The sequence below is a fragment of the Rhynchophorus ferrugineus genome, unplaced genomic scaffold, assembly GCF_030347505.1.
Source record: "Rhynchophorus ferrugineus isolate W39M unplaced genomic scaffold, kcgeb_rfMv2 rfM11, whole genome shotgun sequence".
Lineage (NCBI taxonomy): Eukaryota > Metazoa > Arthropoda > Insecta > Coleoptera > Curculionidae > Rhynchophorus > Rhynchophorus ferrugineus.
In genome coordinates this window covers 17,022,443-17,048,199 of record NW_027472590.1, presented here as the reverse complement: position 1 = coordinate 17,048,199, position 25,757 = coordinate 17,022,443, and the positions used below count along the sequence as shown (strand labels likewise).

Sequence of the window (25,757 nt, the reverse complement as noted above, 5' to 3'; positions counted from 1 at the left end):
GGGTCAAGGAAAACTGATTATGTTTTTAGCACCAAATTTGCACATTTTGTGTATTTGAATAGATTAAACTAAGGCAAGTATATCTAATTTTAAGCAACTATTTCATCACTTTTAGTTTTTTTTATATGCACGACAATATAAAATATTTTCTTGAATAGTACAATATGACTTTAGACAGAATTTGTCAGTCAAGTTCATTCAAGCTGATTAATCAAAGATTTGTACATTGTCGTAATGCAAATTTATTATTAAAAATTCTTGATTTTATTTCCCTGAAGCTAACAGTAGTAGTTATTTTCATTAGACTTTCATCTTATTTTTGATTAGTATCAAACCTAAAAATAACACAACATTGTCAGAAAATTTTCTTATACTTTCTCTCACAGTAAAGCTGTAATGGTAATCTTTAACAAATATTGTTAATTTTTATATAATAAATATTTATAATGTTAATCTGCAATCTAACATTATTTTGCCTTTATCTTGTTTTATTTATATAGGATAAATTTCACTCAAAGGTTCTACAAAGGTTTGGAACAAAATTTTTATTAAACAGTTATTATCAAATGAATCTGTTAGTACAAATATGTACAGTTATTGAAACTATACATAATCGGGGAAATTTTTTGATAATTCAAACGTGAAAACTGCGAATCTACTACGTACTTTTTAAACTGAAACTAAAAGCAAGATCCAAAGGGATCTAATAAACTCGTAAAAAATAAAAACATAAACAGACGCTAAGATAGCTAAACTAAAAGTTAATATAAAAACAAAAACACTTAAATACAAATCAAACTAACACCTATCAATTCCATACAAAATCATTAATTCTTGGAAGAACAAGTACTTGGAATCTATTTATTGACGGAAATTGATACCACATATACCAATCAAAATATATTTAATTACATTCTACAACTTTTTGCCATCTTTCTAATAACATGGTGATACTGTATCGAAAGAACTATATAGCACTTGCATAAAGTTTACCAGATTGTGTAATTTTTTTTATTACTACCTTTACTAATTCAACAACTTGATTAGTGTGCAATAACATTTCTTATGATAGCAATTGTATATATACATGTTATGAAGAAAAATGTGTAGGTAATTAGAGAAAATATAAATATATATATAAATATATTTACTTAGTATAGCAATCTATCAAATTGAATTAAATAAAAAAAAATGTCATCAAATTAATTAATTAAATAAGCGCTATAGAGTGATAGACACTTTTACCTATAACTTCTCTAAATTAGATCAAATATAGTTTTACATTCGTTAATGATCCGACTAAGCATTCATTATCTAGAAGCTGGAAAACTTCAACTTTGGTATACATTGATATATATGGGGCCTCTGTTCATGTCTTTAGATATAATCATTAATAGGTCCTTCAGGTCCTTATACAGATTGTCGTTACGACTGTACCATGGAGCATGGTACCATCTATATTCCGCAGTACCTTGTTTTAGAATCTTTGTATGATATTTGTATTGCTTTGGTTTGTACAACCGCAGAGTCGAACTCTCATAAGTCCACACAGGTTTCAAGACTTGTTGGTAAAGCAAAAGCTTCTTGTACACCGACAGAGCTACAAGCCAATATACCTGCTATATACCGGTACAATTTTATTCTTCAACTTGATTCACATTATTATGTGAACCAGATCAATCCTGAAATTGTTTCCTAAAACCAAAATGATAATCCGGAATAAAATACTTTTCATCAATGATTAGTTTTATTTTATTTTTTTCAATACATTGTTTTATATAATTTGGACATTATGGGTAATTGTGAATAGATGATATTGGCTGCTAAGACGCTCTTTCGCGTTTCTTTAGGTGGCTCTCCTGGATTAGGAATCATAATTACACTAGCCACCTTCGACAGCTGTGGTTCATATTGTAGTCCGAACATCTTCCATTATGTTGATGTTCTTAACACGTTTACTGTTTGCCCATAGAGTTGTATCGGCATCATCTGATGACTATAGGTGAGTTAACGAGCTTGGTTTCGATTTTTTCCTTTTTGATTCATACGTATTACAGAATTGAATATGGCGGGAAAATATCGATATGCCAAAGCGCTCTCGTCCTAAAAGTGGAAAAATAGGAACATGCCCTAACTTTACAATAACTATTCAGGCAATCGTATTCCAATATGCGACTTTCGTTTGTCTGCTATCAACAACGTGATTAGCATATTACTTATAATGTGATTTGGAACGAAATCCGTAATTCATAAGACCATTTTACAATTTTGGCCTTACCTTTAAAAGTTACAAACAGAGCCTAAAGTGTAAAATTTAACTATATCCCATATCTCGAAACTATACGACACTTAACTATAAGATATAATGCGATTTGCGGTTATCAGCGAACATATTTTGAAAATACGAGAGGAGAAGAAAAGAAAGGTAATAAAAAAGCAATGTAAAAATTGTAATGCACAAAAAAGGCGCAATTTATGTATTCAGTGCACGTCCTGTATATTCTGGTTACTGTTTAGATTGCGCAAAAATTGGTCATGAATGACCTTTTATAATTTATCTGGATAGGGTCTTTATTTTCTGAGTCGTAGTGAAAATTTATATTAGTTTTTGGTCGTCTATTTATTTCTATTGACTTCTCAATTTACTTGAATAGATATTTCGTTTGTTTGTATTAACATTTACCTTGTTATATTTTTCTTGTTTTTCTGCTGAATATTTTTTAATCTTATTTTAGTATTTGATTCATTCCCATTATATATAAATATATATATATTCTGTCCATTTTCGTTGGCCATGAGGCAATAAAATGATGACTTGACCTCAATGGCGATCAAACTCTGGCGCGTGACACAAAAAAAATAAATTTTTGTCTAAAAATATTAAAATCTAGACTAGAAAAACATAGTCTTCTAGGGTAAGTATTTCAACCCAGATCGGCAGCAAACCTATTAATTAGTACTTTTCTTGGAGGTTCCTTTAATATTTGCACAGTAATAAGGTCAGAACTAGGAGTCTTTTTTGTACTAATTCATTTTATTGCCATCTTCCTTAACTTCGGTTAATGTGACAATTGGAATTTTCATTCTTTCCTGTCCGATAGCGCATAGTAATGATTTAACGTCATCCACTGAATGGAGTTGAAACATTTTCTAAAAATGGTCTGCAAAACTTGTAGCCTTCTTCTGATTATCTCTGGTCCCGGTCTTATCCTCATTTTTTATCGGTGGCGTTTTGCACGATAGGTCCTTTAATAAATATAAAGTAATAATAATAATAGTAAGAGGAATGAAACATAAATTTTAAAACAAAAAATTGCTACATAGCTGCGATAATAAAATCTAATAAATGTTTTTCTTTTCTTGCTTGAAATAGATTCCAACCAATTTCTCCCTTTCTATTTTTTCACACTCTTACCTAAGTGTTTTTTCTTGTTTTTATTAGGTAGACATCGAGCGCAAAACAATATCTGTCAAGTCCATCCGCTCGAACTTCCCAATTATTTTCCTTTTTTCTCTATTTCTTTTCCGTAATTTTCTCACGAACAGGTAGTCAGTGTTAAAATTACCGTAAATAATTTAGTTCCCCATGTGTGCTAACCATTTCACGGGCAGGCTTTTCCATTTCTCGAACCCATTTGCATTCTGGTTCAATGATTTTTTCTTCTGGTCTCCACTTCCCGTTCGTTCGTTTTATTTTTCCTCGATTCCCATAAAATTTAACTGAACCTTTAAATTATTAGATTTTTTGCCGTACAATTTACTACCAGATAAGACGTGTTGTTTAATGTTAAGCGGATTATGATCGAAATACTTTTTCTACGGCGCTATAACACGTAGTTCTTCGGCTAGGCGTTTCGAGAAGTAGGTTTTTGGACGGATTTTGTGGTCAATATTCGCCTTCGGGCGGTCGGAATTAATGAAATGCGATGCAGTTGTGTGGCAGTTTAGATTTCAATGTTGGTCAAATTAAACACGTTATAGTCCAAGAGCAAATGTTTCTTTTGTTACTGCATGAAATTATTATTCCGATTATTTTAATTTATGGATTTTATTTAAGGCTATATCTTATTTTTGGCATTCATATATTTCAATCTAAACCAAAAAGAGTAGTTTTTCTGGAACAATGACTCAATATCAGTATCAACTAGTTATTTACTTCAGAATGCATTTGCAAAAATACTCTTATGTTGACTTTTACTTGCACAAACGCACCAAATTTGAAAGATGACTTTGATATGTATGTGTTTACCTTTACATTCTATATTAATTAGATTGTCGTGTAGTTCTTAGTCTTTATAAAAAAAATAATCCAAAACTCTATTCCATAAAATATCGTATCTTAGACATCCTATAGGCTCTGATCCTTACATAATATTATATATTGTGGCGACCGCCACGATCCTTTAGGCCACCACCAATTCACCATCAACAACTACAAAAGTGGCCGGTGGATTGGTACCATGCAGTTCCAGGTATAAAAGACCATCACGACGACGTCTCGCTTTTTTTCTTTTCTCCGTCCCCTTGTAACAGTACCACTTCCACAGCGCTACCGTACTTCGTCTACCTAACCTAATATCCTCTCAATTCTCCCGTCGACCACATGTATCAATCGTAAGTTAAAATAAACAACTTTGATTCAACCAGTGTTTTTAGTTCCCGTGCAAATTCCTTCCAAAAATAGTAGTGAGTGTTCTGACAAATAATCGCAACGGCAGCCACACATTTCGACCGACCGACCGACCCGGCAAACATTCTTACAATATAAACCTCAAATTTTCACGATGTTCAGTATAATTGTTAAACTAAAATTATTTATGAAACGACTAACATAATAGTTTTTGTACACGACTATTGTGTATACTGTAAAAAATCAGATAATACATAAAATAAATCTTCAACTAAATTCATACGGTTTGATAATACACACTTATGATTGCAATAAAAATATTTTAAGCTGCAAGTTTTAAGAGCTTATATAAAGCCCGAGATCGCAATTTAGAGGTTCAAGTATATAGTATTGTAAGCAGTTTAAAATTATAATATTGGGTGTCTACATGTAACTGTTAAACAACATAACCTAACAGTGCTGATTGGGTTATTCAATATAAACGGAAGTACTAGACATTCTTTATTTTTGTTGTTTGGTTTGAAGAAATCTGCTGTCGGATATATAAAGTGGTGATTTTGATGACAATAATAAAAGAAAGAATGGAGAAACCAGAGTTCAAAGACAATGAATTACAATTCTTATTTGGCGAAAACCTAGCTCGAACCCCCAAAGAATTTTCAAATAGCTTTCATTAGTTTATGAACCAACTGCTTTCAGACTTTTACACGAGATAGAAAAGATCCAAAAGGGCAAGGAAATGGAGAGTCCATGAGAATCATCCACATCAACACCGATGTAGATCTTACTGTACATATGGTGAGATCAGCAAGTATATTACGAGCTGCTAAAACCGAGTGAAATTATAACCGTAGATGTCTATAGACATCATTTGAACAAATTGAAGGATGTGTTGTTGGAAAAATCAACAAAATATCAAGCAGCATACACAAATGCTCGGTCATGTTGAAAAAGTTGTGAAGGATACACTATTGCAGTTTAAATGTTCTACCGTACTCAGCATACTCATCAGATCTAGCAGTTTTTGACCAGCACTTGTTGCACAGGTCGAGGTAGCATGCCTTGACTAATCAGTGGCTGGTATGGGTCAAGGTATGGAAAATGGGAGAAATTAATGGAAAATAATTTGATAAATACATATATTTTTCTCAATAACTGCCTCTTTTCTAAAAAAAATCAGAAGACAATCACACTAATATATTATAGAGACCAACATGAGATTATTTATTTTTAATCTTAACTAATCACTACGTACAGTAACAATCAAAAACCGAACTAAACCCTTAAACTTGGTAATTCTAAAGGTAGTTTTCCGTTACGTTATGCTAATAATGCTCATTTAATTTCTCATCTAGGTATTAATTAATAGTATAACTAGGGGAGTCGATCCCGGCTGTTTTTGTAGTCTTCTGACAGTGAAAAGTCAAAATTATATAATATCAGCTTATGTTAATTATTAAGATGTCGAAAACAGGTCTTTTAAGCAAAACATATTTTTTGACATTTAAATAATTACACTTTCTAATATTTAGTACCACCATAAATAATGGTAAAAAAATTAACTTCATGTACACTTATTTACTATATTCCTAAACTCATTACTATATTCGATTAAAATATATGATTTTTATATTAATTTTGTTGTAAATTAACCTCTAGTTTTATAGCAAATAAAATAAACTGTTACCTTTAATAATTATTATTATTAATTAATTAAGAAGTATTCAATATTTAATAGTAAAATAATAATTAAAATTGGTATTTACTGGGAATAGTATTGTTTAGGTGGCTTTATGATATGTATAACGAAAGTTTGAGCTCGGACTATAAACGAACCAACCTACATAGACCTGACCTTATATAGGTAGAAAGAATATAGACGTAGTCATTTTTTAAGCTAAACTGACGTTTCTAGAATGACAGTTACATATTTTGAAAGCTTTTAGTCACAGGCGAGTACAACCAAAATAAACCGAAATCGGTTCTATTGAACTAATAGGAACCTTGGTTCTCTCATTACAACCGGCTTCAATTAAAACTATTACGAAGATCGCTATTTATATTTTCAATCTTGTCAATACTATGTGTTGTTAGGCTCTATCTGACGTTTCCATTTGGACGTTTGGCCTTTATAACAATAAGCTTCCTCACAACATTTTGAGCACAATTTGTGTAGTTTAGACCTAGCGCGAGATTGAGTCATCCTTGTTCATTTGTATGGCAAGCATCAATAATATTTTCATGAACATTTAGCTATGAAAGCAATATGCTAATCCACTGTATGGGTCTTCCAAGACGAGCTAAATTCGATAAAATTGATACAGCCCTTAGAGCAACCTAAACAGTGAATTTCTAAATGGCCACAATCATTTGTTTACCAGAAGTGCTAGAAAAGAAAATATGAGAAAAGAAATAACCATTCTCCATCATGACAATGCAAGCTTTAACACATTGGCTGAAACAACGATCCATAGCTATTTGATTTGGCACTAAATGATTTTATATGATCGCATATCAAGAATTAAATGCGTGGTCAACGTTTTCCGACGACTAAAGAAGCTGTAGATGCATTAATTTTGATGTTTTTCTTGTAAATTAAAATGATATATTTATAATACAGAAAGTGTATTTATAATACAGATATAGACATGGATTATTAACTATTTGAACAAGTTTTAATTTCATTCGAAAATTCCACCTATATTATATTTTGTGGTTTATAGTTTTATCACAGTATAAAAAAACTAACTATTTCAATTATCATGTAAATACATTTATTTAACACATACATTTCAGTAAGTTCGTGAAAAATTTTCATTCGTCGTACTAAATAGAAAACTATATATTTTATGAATGTATGTCAATACAACAGTTAGGTTAAGTTGTTTAATAGTTGTTTACATTATTACTTTTTCGCCAATAGATATAGCTGAACAAAATGCATTCAAATACCTAACCATCAACTAAGATCATATTAACGATTATACCACATTATATATTTCTTACGAAGTTCTTATTTAGATTTTTATATAGGATTTTATATATTTTATATAGGACTACTCTTATATCTCTATGAGGTATATTTTTGGATTGAGATACTTAAATTATTATATATTACTTTTAAAAAATCGAACACCGAACATGAAATTCTCTTATAATAATTTTAACTGCACTTCGTACGCTAATTATGCAGGATTATGCATTTTATATAATGCAATTATAAAGACATTCAACTGTTGAATGAAAATATACTGAACAGCTCTGTTTTTTTTTTGCAGGGATTACCCAAGTGTTCGTTCAAGCTTCCGGCCTGGGACGATATAACGTCCGCACTGCCTCGGCTCCATATCCCAGCCATGCCGGCCGTGCATTCCAAGCGCGGCTGGTGCGGCTGCCTCAAGGTAATTTTTCTACTTTTATTTGTTGTTATTAATAATATATTCTTCGTTGTTTTATACATAGTATTAATCAAAAACCTACAATATAACATCAACATCACCATGCATTTTTCAATCTAAACTATCGTTTAAAATTAGATTAGAAGAAAAAGCAAAAAGTTTAGGGCTGCCTCGCTACCAGTAAGCGTGACAGTAGCCAAATATTAATACGGGAATTTTAAAGACGAATAATAAAGTAGTAATAATAGAAATACAATAAAGGTAACAAAATATACATTATTTTCAAATATTTCTAGTGTGTTCCTAATTTATTTTTTGAAGTCGTTTCAATTTTTTGGTAAAATATTTTATTTTTCTCTTTTTTAGTCAATAAATTACAGGGTTATTTTATTAGGTATTACAATGGGTAGACCTAGTAAAGTTGCAGCCCATATGAGGAAAAATAAATAACACAAAAACATTAATAAAATAAATAACACAACAGTAATTTTTCTTCTTCATCTTTCTTAGTTTTAAGATATCGCCCCAAATAGTTCTTTAAAAATCTACTCAAACTACATATCTTAAGCCACAATATCATACTCTAAAGCTTAAACCATTTAAAATACTAGAAGTAATATAATATTTCAAGTATTTTAAAAATAGGCGGCACTGGCTCGATCAATATATCGATATTTTCTGAAAAAAATATTTATATTTTCGGCCGACTGTTTTTTAGTTCGATCCATGATTTTTCAAAATAAATTAAATATAATTTTTAATAAAACTTTTTATATATATATTTTAAAGTCTCCTTTTACCAACTATGGGTTTATCTGGACTGGACCTACAGTTTAACGTGGGCTCCGAACCACGGTTCTCAGCATTAAAGCCTACCGACTGGCGAGTGACCAACTTTAGAAATCATCCCAGAAGACATCCGGTCTTACCCAGCCTGATTACTGGCGTGACTGGGATCATATTCCTTGTCGGATTTTACACTCTTGCCTAGAACATTCTCAAATTTTAAACAATCACAAACATAAGTTTACGACCACGCCCCAGCAGGATTCGAACCCGCGGCTATCGCAACAGTAGGAGGACTGTCCCAACGCCTTTACCACTGCTCGACCAAACCGGCATTAATTAATTTTAAAAGCCTACTCTTTATAATATTCAGATGAAATGTATATTTCTTTAAGGTTAACATTCACTTTTTTTTAAATATCGACATATTTTTTGTAAAATTTCGATATTTTTTATACTTGTTGCGAGAGATATATCGATTTCTTTTCCGACATATTGTAATATCTATATTTTCTTCGGTGGCCAACTCTCCTAGCTCGAACAGCTTCTAGAGGAATCTAGTATTAATTTTAATTGAAACATTTCATTTAGTAGATTAGACAAATACTAATTTATAATTTCACGCACAGTAGACAGCCACAGACCATCAAATATATTATCAACAATTTAAATCTAAGATCGAACTGATACAATATGAAAATTTAGTCGTTTCCTTTTTATTGGTTATTCATGAGAAATCAGCTACCTAGTAGTATATTTTGATAATTCTTGTCTTCCAGATATAACCTATCCATTAACATACCCCTATACTTCCCCAATTAATTGCGTTGACGCAGAAAACCCAAGAAATGTTAGAAATTCATGACACATCTTCCAAGATTTTGTTCTGGTTCTTGTTATAACTTTTATTTGTGTGTTAAACACTTATATGATATGCTCGCACCATTTAATATAATTATTTGATTAATAATTAATAATAAAAACAATTTTAAAATTATTTTAAGCGTACTGTAATAACAAAAAAGTTTTATGTCAAACTTTTAGTGATGATATAACTAATTTATTTCAATTTTCTATTCTCTATCAAAAATAGGCCAGTATGTTTTGAGGAATATAATAATTAACTAACAGAAGGATTTTCGATGGCCTATACATTTAATAAATCCCAAAAATTACTTAATTTTACAATTTAATACTTAAAAACCCAAATGACCCATAAACTGAGACTAATTAAATGTTAAATATTGAATTTTAATGCAAAACTATTTGCGAATCTGATTTGATAGACAAGACATATCGATTTGCTGGTCGATAATACAGTCATCGATTATTGTAATTATAGCGTTATTCTAATCCGACAAGGTAACAAAAAATGTGCCTCAGGTTCGAAATAGAATAAGCATTCCTTTATAAATTTTTTTCACGCCCATTTTAACATGTTTTTATAACGTACCGGGGTTTATTATAAAATACCCAGTACAATTTTTACAACAATTCTAATACCTTCAAGAAATTAACGGATATCGTTTTAGATATTCTCTAATAACACATTCATAACATGTTAATAATATAAAATTAAATAACAATCATTGAAAAAAATTCATTATTGAAAGATAATTTAAAACTAACATACTAGTATCCTACCTCAACAAAATAAATGTTTACTATATTATTATATCCGTTATTTAGGTTGTTCTGATTAATGATGTTGTGTACCCGCTAAATTATGTTAATCTAGTTTAGTAGGTTTAGTAAATCTAAGATTATATTTATTCTACTTACACATACAGTTCAGAAAATATATCTTACTAATGTTTATAAATATAGAATTATGAACATCTGTTCTGTAATGTAATATTTACAAAGTAATAATATATATAGACCCGTACAAATAAATATTTATAATATTATTTACAATTTAAACCTACAAACTCACCTGGAGCAAATACAATTATGGTTGAAGACATGGCGCATTAAAGCCAATGAATCAAAATCCACGCATATAACGTTTACCCTGCGTAGAAGAACATGTCCACCAGTGAACATCAATCATCGTCAACTCCCCCAAGCAGACCATGTTAAATATCTTGGTATGCATTTAGATCGACGCCTAACCTGGAAGAAGCACATACTCTCTAAACGGAAACAACTGGGACTAAAATGATATCAAATGTATTGGCTCATTGGGCGCAAATCCAAGTTATCATTAGATAACAAGGTATTGCTGTATGAGTCTATACTCAAGCCCATTTGGACATATGGTATTCAACTATGGGGTACCGCTAGTAAATCTAATATATCCATCATTCAACGGTTCCAAAATAAGGTGTTGCGTGCCATTGTTGATGCTCCGTACTATATTTTAAATAAAGTGATACAACGCGATATTCCTCTAGAACCTATAACGAGTGTAATTCAACGTGTTTGTGTGAAGTACTTCGAAAGAGTGTCAGTGCATCCCAATGTACTCGCTAATCAGCTAAATATGCGACGTGATAGTGAAGTGCGTAGACTAAAACGTTTAACACCACCTGATCTGATTACTGGACATATGTAGACTTTAGACTAAGCATTAGAATAAGACTAATTAATTAAGATAATATTTTATACAGAAGATTGCTTAATGAAGTGATTTTCTACATGCCATGTATATATAATATAGACAGAAGAAATACTTATTGCCAATAGGGCAGATTGTGGACTCACGAAGAGTAATAAAAAAAAAATTACAATTCATAGCTCTGCATACACATGGTTTTATATTTTCTTGTGTTTTGAATTTTATTTTAATGCTATATACATATATATATATATATATATATATATATATATATATATATATATATATATATATATATATATATATATATATATATAGTTGTGACACTGTTGTTGTGTTGTTGTTTTATTTTTCTAAATAATATATATATATATAATAGAATATAAATATATCAATGTTTTAAAAAGTATTATATTATATCTATGTGTTATGCAAAAATAAAATTTAGAATAAAAAATTTAGAATAAAAAAAAATCTCAAAGCTGTAATTAATAATTATTATATATCAAATTACATAAATAAGCGACTTGGTGTTTATCAAATCTAAACACGCCATTTTACTTAGAAGCATATGCAAATAATGGATAGAAATGGGATTATAACGAACTTAGAAATGTTTCTGCTCAAATTTGAGTGAAGTGAAGCTCCAGAAGCTAACTATACAGATTTATGATTATTGGAATACCTTAATAAATAAACTCAAATACACAACAGTTTCAATAACCTTTTCATCAACAAACATAAATGCACTAAAATTAAATCCGAATCCGAAATACAATGTTTTGTATGAACTTAATAATATTAAAAAGTACATTAACAGTTATAAAATATTCCTTTATTTAAAAATACTTAGAAATTAGACAATTCATTAAAATAAAACATTTACATAAGATAATTTGAAAATACCAAAAACACCAACTAAACAATTTAAATTTATGTTCAATTTCTGAGAATCATAAAGAACGTAAATTATTTATCACAAAACATCAAAGATTTTAGGCAACTGTTTAAATATATGCATGCTACGAAACTAGATCAACTTATAAATGATAATGATCTGCATTATCAAAATTAAAGCTATTTTAAAACACGTGCTAGTGTGAAAACTGACATTACGCTATACCAAAGCCTTATCGAGACAAAGAACAATAAATCAGAAACACAATATACCAAAACAAATTAACTTTTAATATTGTATCAACATCAACATTTCGGCATTCCATTGCGATGACTAATAGGAGAAATTTCAACGTACATTTAAAATGTATATACGAATGTCCTGAGGGCATCTATTTAGCTCGTCTCTCAGCCTGATCTTGTCCAGTCTTGCTTTATATGGTTTATAAAATACTATGGAATCGGTAGAAGTGTTTTTTTATGGGACGCTATTAATATGGTAAAAGTGAAAATATACCTGACAGCTTCGGAGAAATAAAAAATTGCACTTTTGTTACGTTTAGTCACGCTTATTTTCATTTAACATAGCGAATGCGTATATAGGGTGGGAAATCTATTAAGTTCTCCGGAACCGTGCTACAAAAACTACGTTTCAAAGTGTATGGAGTTTCTATAATACACCATTGTAACACGTCGATAACTAATGTAAATCATGCATGAGTTTTTAAAAAATTATAAAATAAAACTAATAATTTGAATAGTTTGTTTATTGTTAAAAATATTTTCATTTTGACAAAATAATAATTTAATATTATTATTTGCGGTTAAATCATAATTTTTACAGTCAGGACATAAAATATTTTATTTTCGTCTCGGTGGACATTGCAAATGGGTTTTTACATGTACTGAACGATATTTTAATCTTTTTATCCCGTGATCCAGCACAAAAGTTGTATCTTCGATTTGTAAAATATTATATCTCTCTAGCAGAATTTTCCTGAATCGTGACAATGCTGTTCGCTAGAAATAAATCTATTGAAATTGTTACAGTTTTGTGAAAATTATTACTACTTTGTTTGCTGTGTAGAACATTTGGAAGTACAAACTCTTGTACCAAGTTTTGTAAAAAAATCGTCAGATACTTCGGTCATTACATTTCCAATTGGGACAATTTGTGATGCTAAATGGCCGTCTTCTACTTAAACGAGCACATCAATATTATCTGTGTCTCATGGTGACACATGCATTGTGTGCATAGGATTTCGATACGCTGCAGGCCATGCGGGGAAGCAAAGGTACCTGGCGTAATTAAATTCAGTTTTTCGTAGCAAATTCCAACTAAATTCGACAAATTCTTTAAAAATAGGCTTAGCAATTTACTTAGAAAAATATTTTATTTTAATGGAAATAAGTGGCTTCTTATTGAATCGACTGTACGTAACTGTATTGCCGATCTAGTTCTACTATTTAAACAATTCAACTAAAAAGTCCCCGGCCTGACACATAGATGGCGCTACTAGAATTAAATCCATATTATTTTTTTAGTTAGCCCTAACCCTCAAAATATGCGTGTATAAATTTGACAGCTGTCGGATCATTAGTTTGTAAATTATAGCATTTTGAGAGAAGCAACTTTTGTTATTGTGAAAAAAATGGATAAAAAGAATTTCGCGTGTTGATAAAATACTGCTTTTTGAAGGGAAAAAATAGAGTTGAAGCAAAAACTTGGCTTGATGCCGAGTTTCCAGACACTCCAGTCCCCAGGAAAATCAACCATCAGTGATTGGTACGCTAAGTTTAGACGTGGTGAAATGAGCCCCGAAGACAGTGAACGCAGTGGACGCCCAAAAGAGGTTGTTACCGACAAAAACATTTAAAAAATCAACAAAATGATATTGAATGACCATAAATTGAAATTGAATGAAATAGCAGACACTCCAAAGATATGAACTGAACGTGTACATTATATCATTCACGAATATTTAGGTATAAGAAAACTCTGTGCAAAGTGGGTGCCGCGCGAGTTCACTTTTGACCGAAAGCAAAGACGAGTTGATAATTCGGAGCAGTGTTTGAAGATAATCAAGCGTAACAAACCCGAGTTTTTGCATCGATATGTGACAGTGGGTGAAACATGGCTCCATCATTTTACTCCAAAGTCCAATCGACAGTCATTCGAGTAGACTGTACATCCACTCCAAAGCGTGGGAAAACGCAAGAGTCGACTAGCAAGGTTATTTCGTCTGAATTTTGTGATGCGCATGGAATAATTTTCATTTACTATCTTGAAAAAGGAAAGACCATCAACAGCCACTATTACATAGCGTTATTGGACCGTTTGAATGATGAAATTGCCGAAAAAGGGCCGCCTTTGAAGAAAAAGAAAGTGCTGCTTCACCAAGACAATGCACTGTATCAAAAATCCATGAATTGGGCTTCCAATTGTTTCCGCATCCCAGAACTGACTATTTCCTGTAATCAGATCTCAAAAGAATGCCCGATGGGAAGAAATTTCCATCGGATGAAGAGTGCCAAAACTGAGGCCTGTTTTGAAGCAAAGGACAAATCATACTACAAAAATGGTATCGAAAATTTGGAGGCTCGCTATAATCAGTGTATCACCTTTGAAGGGAATTATGTTGAAAAAAAAATTGAAAAAAAAACTGTTATAATGTGTTAAACCGGAGACTTTTCAATTGATTTGTTAATATATTTATAACATTGAGCCAAGGACACTGCCCTGCGGAAAACCTGAATATATTGGATGTGGTTCAATGTATTCGTCACCCTGTTTCACAATGAACTGTCTGTCTGTGAGATATGACTTTAGTATTTGAAAGAGGATTGGGTAGAAGGTTTTTCAATTTAACATGAAGTCTAGTATGCCACACCTTCAAAAGTTTGAGATATATCGAAATATGCAGCCGAGCAATATTTTTTTTAGTTTTATATTTTTTGTATTATAAAAAAGTATTAGTATAAGTTTTTATTTACTTTATTGACCAATCTGTGAACTTGTTCTAATGTTCTGTGCTAGGGAATTAGTTTAGATGTAACATGAAGCCATGTTACATAAACTGCTGCACTTGCTTCAAATGGATCCCATTGAAATTTACAATAGCAGGCTATCCGTCAGTTATTGGATATAAGGAGTTGTCAGAATTCTGACCTTTTCTTCATTAATTCTCAAGCCATATGGCAATCTGGTGCGATTTTTCAATCATAAGTATGATTGCAAAGGTTTTAATAAAAATAAAATTAGCAATCAAAATTGTTACGAAATATTGGCGTTACGTCACACGTCACCTAATTCTTATTTCTGCATTCCAATGTTTGAACTTTTTAGTGCGCTTCGATTTTATTTATAATATATTTTCTTATATTTCGGGTTTTCAATGAAAATAAGCTACATATTCCCAGAATCGATTCGTCAATGGTAAACTAACTAATATGTGGTTGTGACAGAAATAATAATTTTAAATAGAATATTAGTTCATATGGAAAACCTTTGAAGCTTTTACCACATTTCTCTAAATTTGTATGCCTTTGAACGAAAATAAACAATAATGTTTAAGCACGTAAATATGTGTATTACGTATTTATACATCATATACGTAACATTAAAAAGAGTTAAAAGATTATTAATTAAATAATTGAAATAATAAATATACTCTATATATTAAATAAGTAGAAAATACCTGTTTCATTATACACAAATCAATTCTAATTTGTGGGAGAACTAAAAATTAAATTTCTATATTGATGAAATTTTGAAGAAAACCACAATAAATTATTTGGTTTATTTGTTAATAGTCAGTCGTTATAACCAACGCTATATTGGTTATGAGCTTATGGTGATTAGATACGTTCTGTTATCATCATTAATATAATTATTGCCGGTACGTTACTTCAGATCTGTTCAAATTTACATAAGTACGTTATTTATTACCCGAAATTTGAGTTTATATCATGCAATAATTTAAATTGAAATATGTTTCCTTTCCTCATTCAATAAGATCCTCATTTTGCCCACTTAAGTGAAAACGTTAATCCGTACAAGAACGCATACTAGTTATAATAGTTTTACTATTTTCTCAGAATCTAGATAAACATTCGGTTGTGTCATACTTTAATCGAATTCCTGTAAGTTCATGGTTGACGAACAAAGGCAGTTATAAATAATTATATCTATATTATTAGTAATTATAATACCGCCCTTCAATAATAACCTCTAAAATTTTGACTGAATATGGCATTTGGAACTGATCAACAAGGCACATATTTTCGAAAGAAAATTTAGAGTTCCGCATGAACGGGCATTCTTAAAACTTTTCAACCTATTTCGGCTGGAGTTCCCCAGGTTAGTGTTCGAACCATTCTTATATCTACCCTACACTACCATCCCAACTTAACGTTAGTTTAAGTAATTTAATTTTATTTCAGTTTGAGAACTACATGCTGTATTTATCCTGTACTCGCTTTGCTTGTGTGTTGATTCAAGTACATCAGAACGGTAGCAATAAATTAATTTGTAAATTAAGTTTGTACCAAGCCATTTAATTTAAGTTGTATTTAATAAAATTTAAAAAAATATATTAAACTATAAATTATTGTAAATTAATATTCTTAATCCTAAGATATATAAGGTCTTCTAGTTTTGAATTTAATCTAGACGGTTTCTTGTAAATAAAATTCTATTAAAAGAATTTCGCCGATATCGAAATAAGTAATAGTTAGAGAATGTTATGTTTGAACTATATGGTGGATGTATCGTCACTTCCCAAAAAAATCTTTCTAATGGTTTACAGGTAGAGTTGATGTTTTTCTTCTAGTTCCAATAATGCAGAATTTTTAATAAAGTCAATATATAACCGAGAACATCTTTTGTATATTTTATTTTTAATATTTTTTAGTATTCCTTAACGCTTCTTTTCCCCTGTTTCTTATCAATTACCAACCATTTTGTTTGGTTCTTAATAAGGAATCCAAGTTTAATACAATTTTTAACGATTCAAAGCATGTGTATATTACCTTTAAAAAGAACCAAAGGGTCACTTATACGCTATAACATATAGATAAATATTTTGACTCTGACCAAATCTTTATCTGATAAAATTTTTTGATTAAGTTTTTTTATTCTCCGAAGCCATACTATAAATACTTTCAAATGTAACGTTTCATGTACCAAATATAAAGATAGTGTAATTATTCACTTATTACTCTTATATTATTATTCTTTGCAAATTAGGCTTCAAAAAGATATTGTTCGTCATATTTTTGCTTTTATTTCCGAAAAGTGAAAAATTCAGCGCAGGGTCACAAAATATTGTGTGGCGTATATAGTGATCAGTTCTTAAGTGAAATATCGAGAAGAGCTTGATACTTGAGTTCTATATACCGTTTAATGTAATGGGGTGAAGAAGCTTCACACTCGCTGCAGACCCGTGACGCCAAGAATATGATGCAAAATATTCCAGGTCATTAATTCGACTCTCTGATATCCAGAACTAATGTGATTGAAGCAATTGAATGACTGAAAAAGGCAAGTGAAAAACAGGCGAGGGAGATTGACTGGAAAGTTATGATGAGTTATAACCAAGCCTATTCTGCTCCAGTCTGGCCAGAACTCTTTCAATAGTTTAAATCCCTTTTTCCATAGAAATCTCAGGTTCTAGTTCTTAAGCTCTACAGTGTCATCGATCAAAACGGCGCTTATATCATTAAAGTTCGAAAAACCTACATAATTTTTTCCTCATCAAATCACCCTGCATTCATTCTCTATTTCCAACGTAAATTTGAGCTTTGAATGTATTCCTCATACGTCTATATCAGAAAAGTATCATCAAAGTATATGAGCCATAGACGCCTTGTTTTTTGAATAAGAAATAGATGTTTTTCAGATAATAATTTCAGATTTATTATTAATTACTTCTCACAATTACACAATTTATACAGGAAAGGATTCATACACCTTCGTCTGACATCACGAGCTGAAAAAAACAGTCGAACCGTGCATTTGACTGAAAATAGTAATTAGTATTTTCTAGTTTTATAACTATCGACTGTTTCCACAATTTTCAGTCGCTAGTTTATTGACTATCGACTCTTTTGCGATTATCGACTGTTTCGGCTATTTTCAGTCGATAGCTCCCAACGCTAGTTTTTACATATAAATGCCGCACTTGAAAGGAGGTCTTTCAAAATAAAATAATGTCCATCCGAATATTTACAAATTTTACAAACACCACTATCTGGATTTAGCGTCTATAGCGTAGACTATTCCACACTTTCTCCCCATACTCCACTCTAAGGGAAGTATATTTTGTACCTATCTTAACACTTCTAATATCATTCCTTTCTATATACCATTTTACACTTGTTTGTAGTTCATTTAAATATTCAGAATTGCTCCATTGCCAAAAGTATTGAAATAACATTTGCAAATTTTGTAATAGGGCATCCGAACTACTTTGAATCATATAAGAAAAAAATATTGCCCATTGATGTATATACCATAAAACATAAATAAAAGCATCTTTACATATAAAGACGCAAAACCTGATTCTATAGGATTTTTCTCTATGCGTTATCTAGGTATGATCCAGTTCTAGTATATTTCGACGAAACTACAGGAGGTTCCTTAAAATTATTAAATATTAAAGGTACCTCTGCATACCGAACGTGGATAAAAAGTACCTCAATATAACAGGTCAATTGAAAAATCCCCGGCCTACCATAGTAAAACACATTTTTTGGCAAAATTAGTTTTTATTATTTTCATTTCATTTCATGTTTTGTAGTACGATTTGTCCTTTGCTTCAAAATAGGCCTCAGTTCCGGCGATCAGCTCTTCATTCGACGAAAATTTCTTTCCAGCGAGCATTTTTTTGCGATCTGAGAACAGGAAATAGTCGCTGGGCACCAGATCTGGAGAATAGGGTTGATGAGAAAGCAATTCAAAGCCAAATTCATGGATTTTTGCCATCATTTTCACTGACTTGTGATACGGTGCATTGTCTTGGTGAAGCAGCACATTTTTCTTCTTCAAATGCTGTCGTTTTTCGGCGATTTCGTCCTTAAAACGGTCCAATAACGCAATAATGTAATAGTTGCTGTTGATGGTCCTTCCTGTTACAAGGTAGTCAATGAAAATTATTCCATGCGCATCTCAATCTCAGCCATTGCATTTTCTCATTCTTTGGAGCGAGTTCATCGTGGACAGTCCACTCAGATGACTATCGACTGGACTTCGGAATGAAATGATGGAGCCACGTTTCATCCATTGTTACATATTGACGCAAAAACTCAGGTTTATTACGCTTGATCATCTTCAAACACTGCTCCGAATCATCAACTCAGAGCTTTCTCATCGCCAAATATTCCTGAATAACAGAACAGTATACGTCATCAGGCTAGTCCCGTGGGATGTCGTTGACCATGTGATATTGATGGGTTCCATTCCTCGTGCTGTCCTTCCATGCATATGTCAAGTACCTATCGAGTAGCTTATGTTGAGCTGATTTACCTGTTAAACACTTTGATCACGTCGGGATCACCAATTATAGGAATGTTCGTCGGGGTCAACAATTTGTGGGTTCTATGTGATGCAACCCACACAATAACTTAGTAAAAAAAACAAGGACCACGTGGAATTCTTTATAACGTGTGTTCAGTTGATATCTTTAGAGATATCAACTTAGAGATATCTTTTCTTTTTTTTTATTCATTCAATTTCAATTTATGGCCAATTAAGATTATTTTCTGGATTTCTTTAATATTTTCGTCGGTAACTACCCCTTTTGGTCGGTCACTGGGTTGGGTTCACTATCTTCGATACTAATTTCACCACGTCTAAACTTAGCATACCAATTCCTGATGGTTGATTTTCCTGGGACAGTGTTCGGAAACTCGGCATCAAACCAAGTTTCAACTGTATTTTTTCCTTTCAAAAAGAAATATTTTGTCAACACGCGAAATTCCTTTTTATCCATTTTTTTCACAATAACAAAGTTGTTTCACTCACTGATCCGACAGCTGTCAAATTTATATACGCATCTTTTGAGGGTTAGGGCTAACTAAAAAGCATGTGGATTTGTAGGAATGTTCGTCGGGTCGGTCAGTCGGTCGAAATTTGTGGCTACCGCTGCGATTATTTGTCGGAACACTCACGACTATTTTTGGAAGGAATTTGCACGAGAACTGAAACCACTGGTTGAAGAAATACTGTTTATTTTCATATTAAATTATACATGTGATCGACAGGAGAATTGACAGGATATCAGGTTATGTAGAGGAAGTGCGGTAGCGCTGTGGAAGTGGTACTGTTACAAGGGGATGGAGAAAAGAAAAGAGGGCGAGACGTCGTCGTGATGGTCCTTTATAGCCTAGAACTACATGGTACCAATCCACCGGCGTTGCCAACCTTTGTACTTGTTGTTGGTGAATTCGTGGTGGCCTAAAGGGCCGTGGCGGTCGCCACATAACTCCCCTCCTAGTGGAACTGCCGTGGAACTTACCTTTATGTGGTGCAGGTTCCAGAGTGCACCCGCAAATACGCAAACAAACGTACAGGGACTGCTGATGAGATGGGGATCCCAACCTGAGCGAGGAGTTTTACGGGATCAGCTGCCATCGAATTTGTAGCAGGACGTCGTTCGTCTTGGGGCGTTTAGCTTTGTTTGATGGTACCTATAAGTGTGGTGCCTTACGTGTCCGCTTTCGTGATGCAAGGGTGTTCATGTGTTGATGTTATACTTGATGGGCTTCTGTGATTTTCGTCCATCAGGCTAGTCTCGTGGAATGTCGTCGACCATGTGCTGTTGATAGGTTCCATTCCTCGTGCTGTCTTTCCATGCACGTGTCAAGCAGCTGTCGAGTGGCTTATGTTGAGCTGATTTACCTGTTAAGCACTTTGATCACGTCGGGGTCACCAATTGTAGGAATGTTCGTTGGGGTCACCAATTTGTGAGTTCTATGCGGTGCAACCCACACAATAACTTAGTAAAAAAAAACAAGGACCACGTGGAGTTGTTTATTTACAGAAAATGGTCCGACACGACACAAGGGGTACTTCTTCTGACAGCGGGAAAATGAGAAAGAGGGGTTTTCGAGGGTTGCAATTTGGATTTATACCTGGCCGAATGCGATGCTATCAATTACACCAGTTGACAATCGGCCAGTGTAAAGTATAAGAAGAAGAAATACCCTTCGCTGTTGTCGGTTTTATTTTTGGGCTTTGCGCGTTGTACAGTATGGCTGGTTATCTAAGCCGCCACAGATTTAATTCTAGTAGCGCCATCTATGTGTCAGGCCGGAGACTTTTCAATTGACCTGTTATAAAGTACCTCAATACCGAGATTATATTAACATAGAAATAATATATAGGTAGATATTAAAATTACTATAACGTTCTAATTTTAATATTAATTAATAACACATTGTTAACTAATACTAACATTGATCATCTATTTTAACACATTTTTCAATGCAAACCTATTCAGTCATCTAAACACGTTATTGTTATGCAATATTACTCTATATTGCAATATGCAAATTTACTAATATTATTTTTTACTATTAGTATAGTATATGTCCAGCCGTATATGACTAAATTCTACATACTAAACTAATACTAACTTAAAAATGAATGTATACTATTTCTCGTGGGTTGTTTCAAATGTCATAAGTTTTATGCTAATTTTGTTTACTATCATAATCAAAGAACATATATTTTTTCTGTTAGTAGTAAGCTTATCTATATCGTTTTTAGTACATTACCTACTATAACTTTCTCCCAGATTAATTACATACTTTTACTTTTGTTTTACTAGCAGTTAATTTAACAATTATTTGCATACCATGATAAAAGGAAATTGAATTTTAACGTTTTATAAATGAATTTAACATAAACTTCAATTTTTTTTGTATTCTATTGCTGTTGTTATGATATTCTCTCTATTTCTTTTAACAAACTAAGAATGGTGTTTCTATATAAGTCGGACACGCTTAAAATCTAATCAAAAATTCGTAAGGTTTTTATAAAACAGCTGTTGTTTTTATGTTATGGCTAACTTGTATTAATACCGACTATGTTATATAATTAATATATAATTTCCTTACTTGTTGGGTTTATAGGTTAAATGCATATATGTTACTACATTCATAATATATAATTTTATGTAACAAAATATTAAGTTATCTAATAATTTTCCGCGTTTTAAGTTATTATACAGTGTTGTTGCATAAACGAGTGAAGTCACAGCACAGTTCTCTAGTTGGTTTTTGAATTAAATCCAATAACTTAAAATTATTTCTCTGTAATTATATATACTAGAATATTTAATTAGCTCTAGCTTAATCAGCTTTAATTATTTCTAGTCTATCAGTTTACTTTCTTAGTCGATTTTCGAACATAACTGGTTGAGTTGAAGAACCTGGTCCCTACCACTTATTAACTTCTTATTCTAATCCAAGACTATAGCAATAGGCTCAAGCATTGTATACAGTGAATTGACCATGAAAGAAATATTTTTAATTATTTTTAAAGTCACATTCTAATATGTTTCTTTCCATTATGCACACAGATTCTTCTTTTAATTCTTCCATTAGCTCTAGCTAGATTACTGATAATTGTTTCTGATATATGGCAAGCTCTTGATTTAAATTAATGGTTTTATATGCGTTTAATTGCAAATACAAATTATGTTTCATCTTTACTTGGGGCTGTTAATTTAGAATTTTTTCAACAGGTCTTCCTAATAATATTTATTTATTTGTTAAATGTTCAGTTCAGTTATGTTCAGAACTGTTAAAGTGAATAAAATCAGGGTAAAGAAATTACTAAGCTACATTTAACAAGTATAAAAAGAATAGTACTAAATAATAATTATTATCTTAACATTTATCATGCTCAACCCCCTATTATTCAATAATGCATAATGTAGTAAACACGTAAGTTACTTACGGTTTAGAATTAGGTATTTTTTTACTCTCATGTCATATTGTTAGAATCATAATTTTTAGAATAGTTTTATCGTTTTTTGCTATTTTCGTTATTCATCTCATACCTGTACAAATAAATAAAGAATCCTAGTACAAACGTGTTAGTAGTATTCTTAGCTTACTTGGAAGATCGATATGGATATGGGAAATGTACCCAAAGTTTTAAGATCAACTTTTTTTCATAGGCTCTGTAGGTCACATCGAAATTGAATTATCGCATTCCTTAGGGACTCAAATATTTCACCTTATCTCACAACCTGTCATCTCAGGTGAGGTGAGAACAATAGCAGCACGTGTATAATACGTGACCGAATCTCAAAACTAAATAGTGACTTTTCCTAGATATTTTCTGTTCTGCTCCATTGATTGTTTGTTCAGTCAGTTAAATTTTAATTCTACTTGGAAATATTTCGCAATTGTATCCGAAATTTTCACTTAATTCTGCATTTTTATATTCTAAAGTCTCCTTTTTACCAACGATGGTTTATCTGGACTGGACCTACTGTTTAACGTGGGCTCTGAGCCACGGTCCTCGACATGAAACCTACCGACTAGCGAGTGACCATCATAGTGAATTCATCCGGACTTACCCAGCCTAGATACTGTCGTGACTGGGATCATTTCCCTTGTCGGATTTTACACTCTTGCCTAGGACAATCACAAATACTCGTACCAGCAGGATTCGAACCCGCCACTATTGCAACAGTACGTGAACCCTCCTGTCGCCTTTACCACTGCGCCAACCAAGCCGGCTTTTGCAATTTTATTACATTCTTTATGAAGCCCTCACTTTTGGCAATGTCCGTAAAATGGCAGGCCATCATTGATATAGAAGTACGAAACAGTTGCTGAAAGCAAGTCATGTGAATACATCGAAGCGTATTAAATACTTTTAGATAGACAAGAAAACCAAATGCTTGACATTTATACTATTATATGCTTGCATATACTCTCGTAATTTTTTCACGTGATAAAGGCATTTACTGAGACGAAATAGCTGAATATATATTTTAATAAAAATATCAATTTTTTCTACAAGTAATTCATTTTGGTAATATGGCGACACCGTATCGAAAGAATAACCGATTCATTTTAGCATTTCTTCAGCATTTAACAGTAAATCCTTCACAACTCTGGTTAAGTGAATAATCGTTGTCATGCAAGAGGTTGAGTATGTATATTACTGACTATTGCTGATATTTTTTTCACAAATTCATCGTTCAATTTGTTTAATAGAAATCCGTAGACATATGCAGTGAGATTAAACGCTTCATTCAGTTTTAATAACATACACTATACCTTGCTGATCTCGCTATATGTACAATATTTTTCATCCCATGAATATGCCGCTTGAATTTATTGATATTATTGATAGTTCTCCTGGACTAATCCATGACTTTTGGCACTTGAGATCGCCCAAGTATAGATTTCTCCACATTTTCCAGTAGATACTCATAATATGGTACAAAAAATACTTCTTTTCTTGTATGGCAAACTATAAAAACTCAATATTTAAGCAGTTCGATATGGCAAGTGTTTTAAGAATTCTATTTACCGGTTTGGTTGGCGCAGTGGTAAAGGCGACAGGACGGTTCACCTACTGTTGCGATAGTCGCGGGTTCGAATCCTGCTGGGGCATGGTTGTAAATTTATCTTTGTGATTGTCGTAGGCAAGAGTGTAAAATCCTACAAGGAAAGTAGTCCCAGTCAGGCCAGCAAACAGGCTGGGTAAGACCGGATGTCTTCTGGGATGATTTCTAAGTTGGTCACTCGCCAATTGGTACTCTTAATACCGAGGACCGTGGTTCGGAGTCCACGTTAAGTGTATATTACTAAAAGCTTAAACTTTGATAACATGGAAAAGAACGATATTTTCAAGTTTCTAGACTAGAATAGACAACTCAAAAGCTAGTTTAGAATTCGAATTAAAAATGTTTCAACTGATATTATGTATAATTAGGATTGAAATGTAATGAATATAATGAATTATGAAAATATATAAAAATAATGAAATATTTTTTTTAACGATTACTTAAAAAGGAGTTCATAAAGAAGAACAAGTTTAGAAAAATACATAACCTGTTTTCGTTATTATTTAATGATAAGACAAATGTTTAGCCACCGATGTACAATTTATGGAAGCAAATTTGGAATGGTTTTTGAATTGGAATATTATGGTTATAATTATCCTCAGACCCTGTTGTCGAAATCCACATTAAACACCAGATATATCCTATTTGGCGAGGGTAACTTTAAACATTTTTTTTTATTACTCTTCGTGAGTCCACAATCTGCCCTATTTGCAATAAGTATTTCTTCCGTTTATATTATATATACATGGCATGTAGAAAATCACTTCATTAAGCAATCTTCTGTATAAAATATTATCTTAATTAATTAGTTTTATTCTAATGCTTATTCTAAACTCTACATATGTCCAGTAATCAGATCAGGTGGTGTTAAACGTTTTAGTCTACGCACTTCA

At 31.9% G+C, this 25,757-nt stretch overlaps 1 protein-coding gene across 3 annotated transcripts in view; it reads left to right on the top strand.

Annotated features, from left to right (window-relative positions):
- The window catches only part of DAAM (disheveled-associated activator of morphogenesis-like protein), a 112,596-nt gene that overhangs the window by 33,605 nt on the left and 53,234 nt on the right, over window positions 1-25,757 (top strand). For all 3 annotated transcript variants that reach the window (XM_076417133.1, XM_076417132.1, XM_076417134.1), the window contains exon 2: window positions 7,909-8,031. In XM_076417133.1, the coding sequence (XP_076273248.1) occupies window positions 7,909-8,031 (123 nt within the window). The remainder of the gene's footprint in view (window positions 1-7,908; window positions 8,032-25,757) is intronic.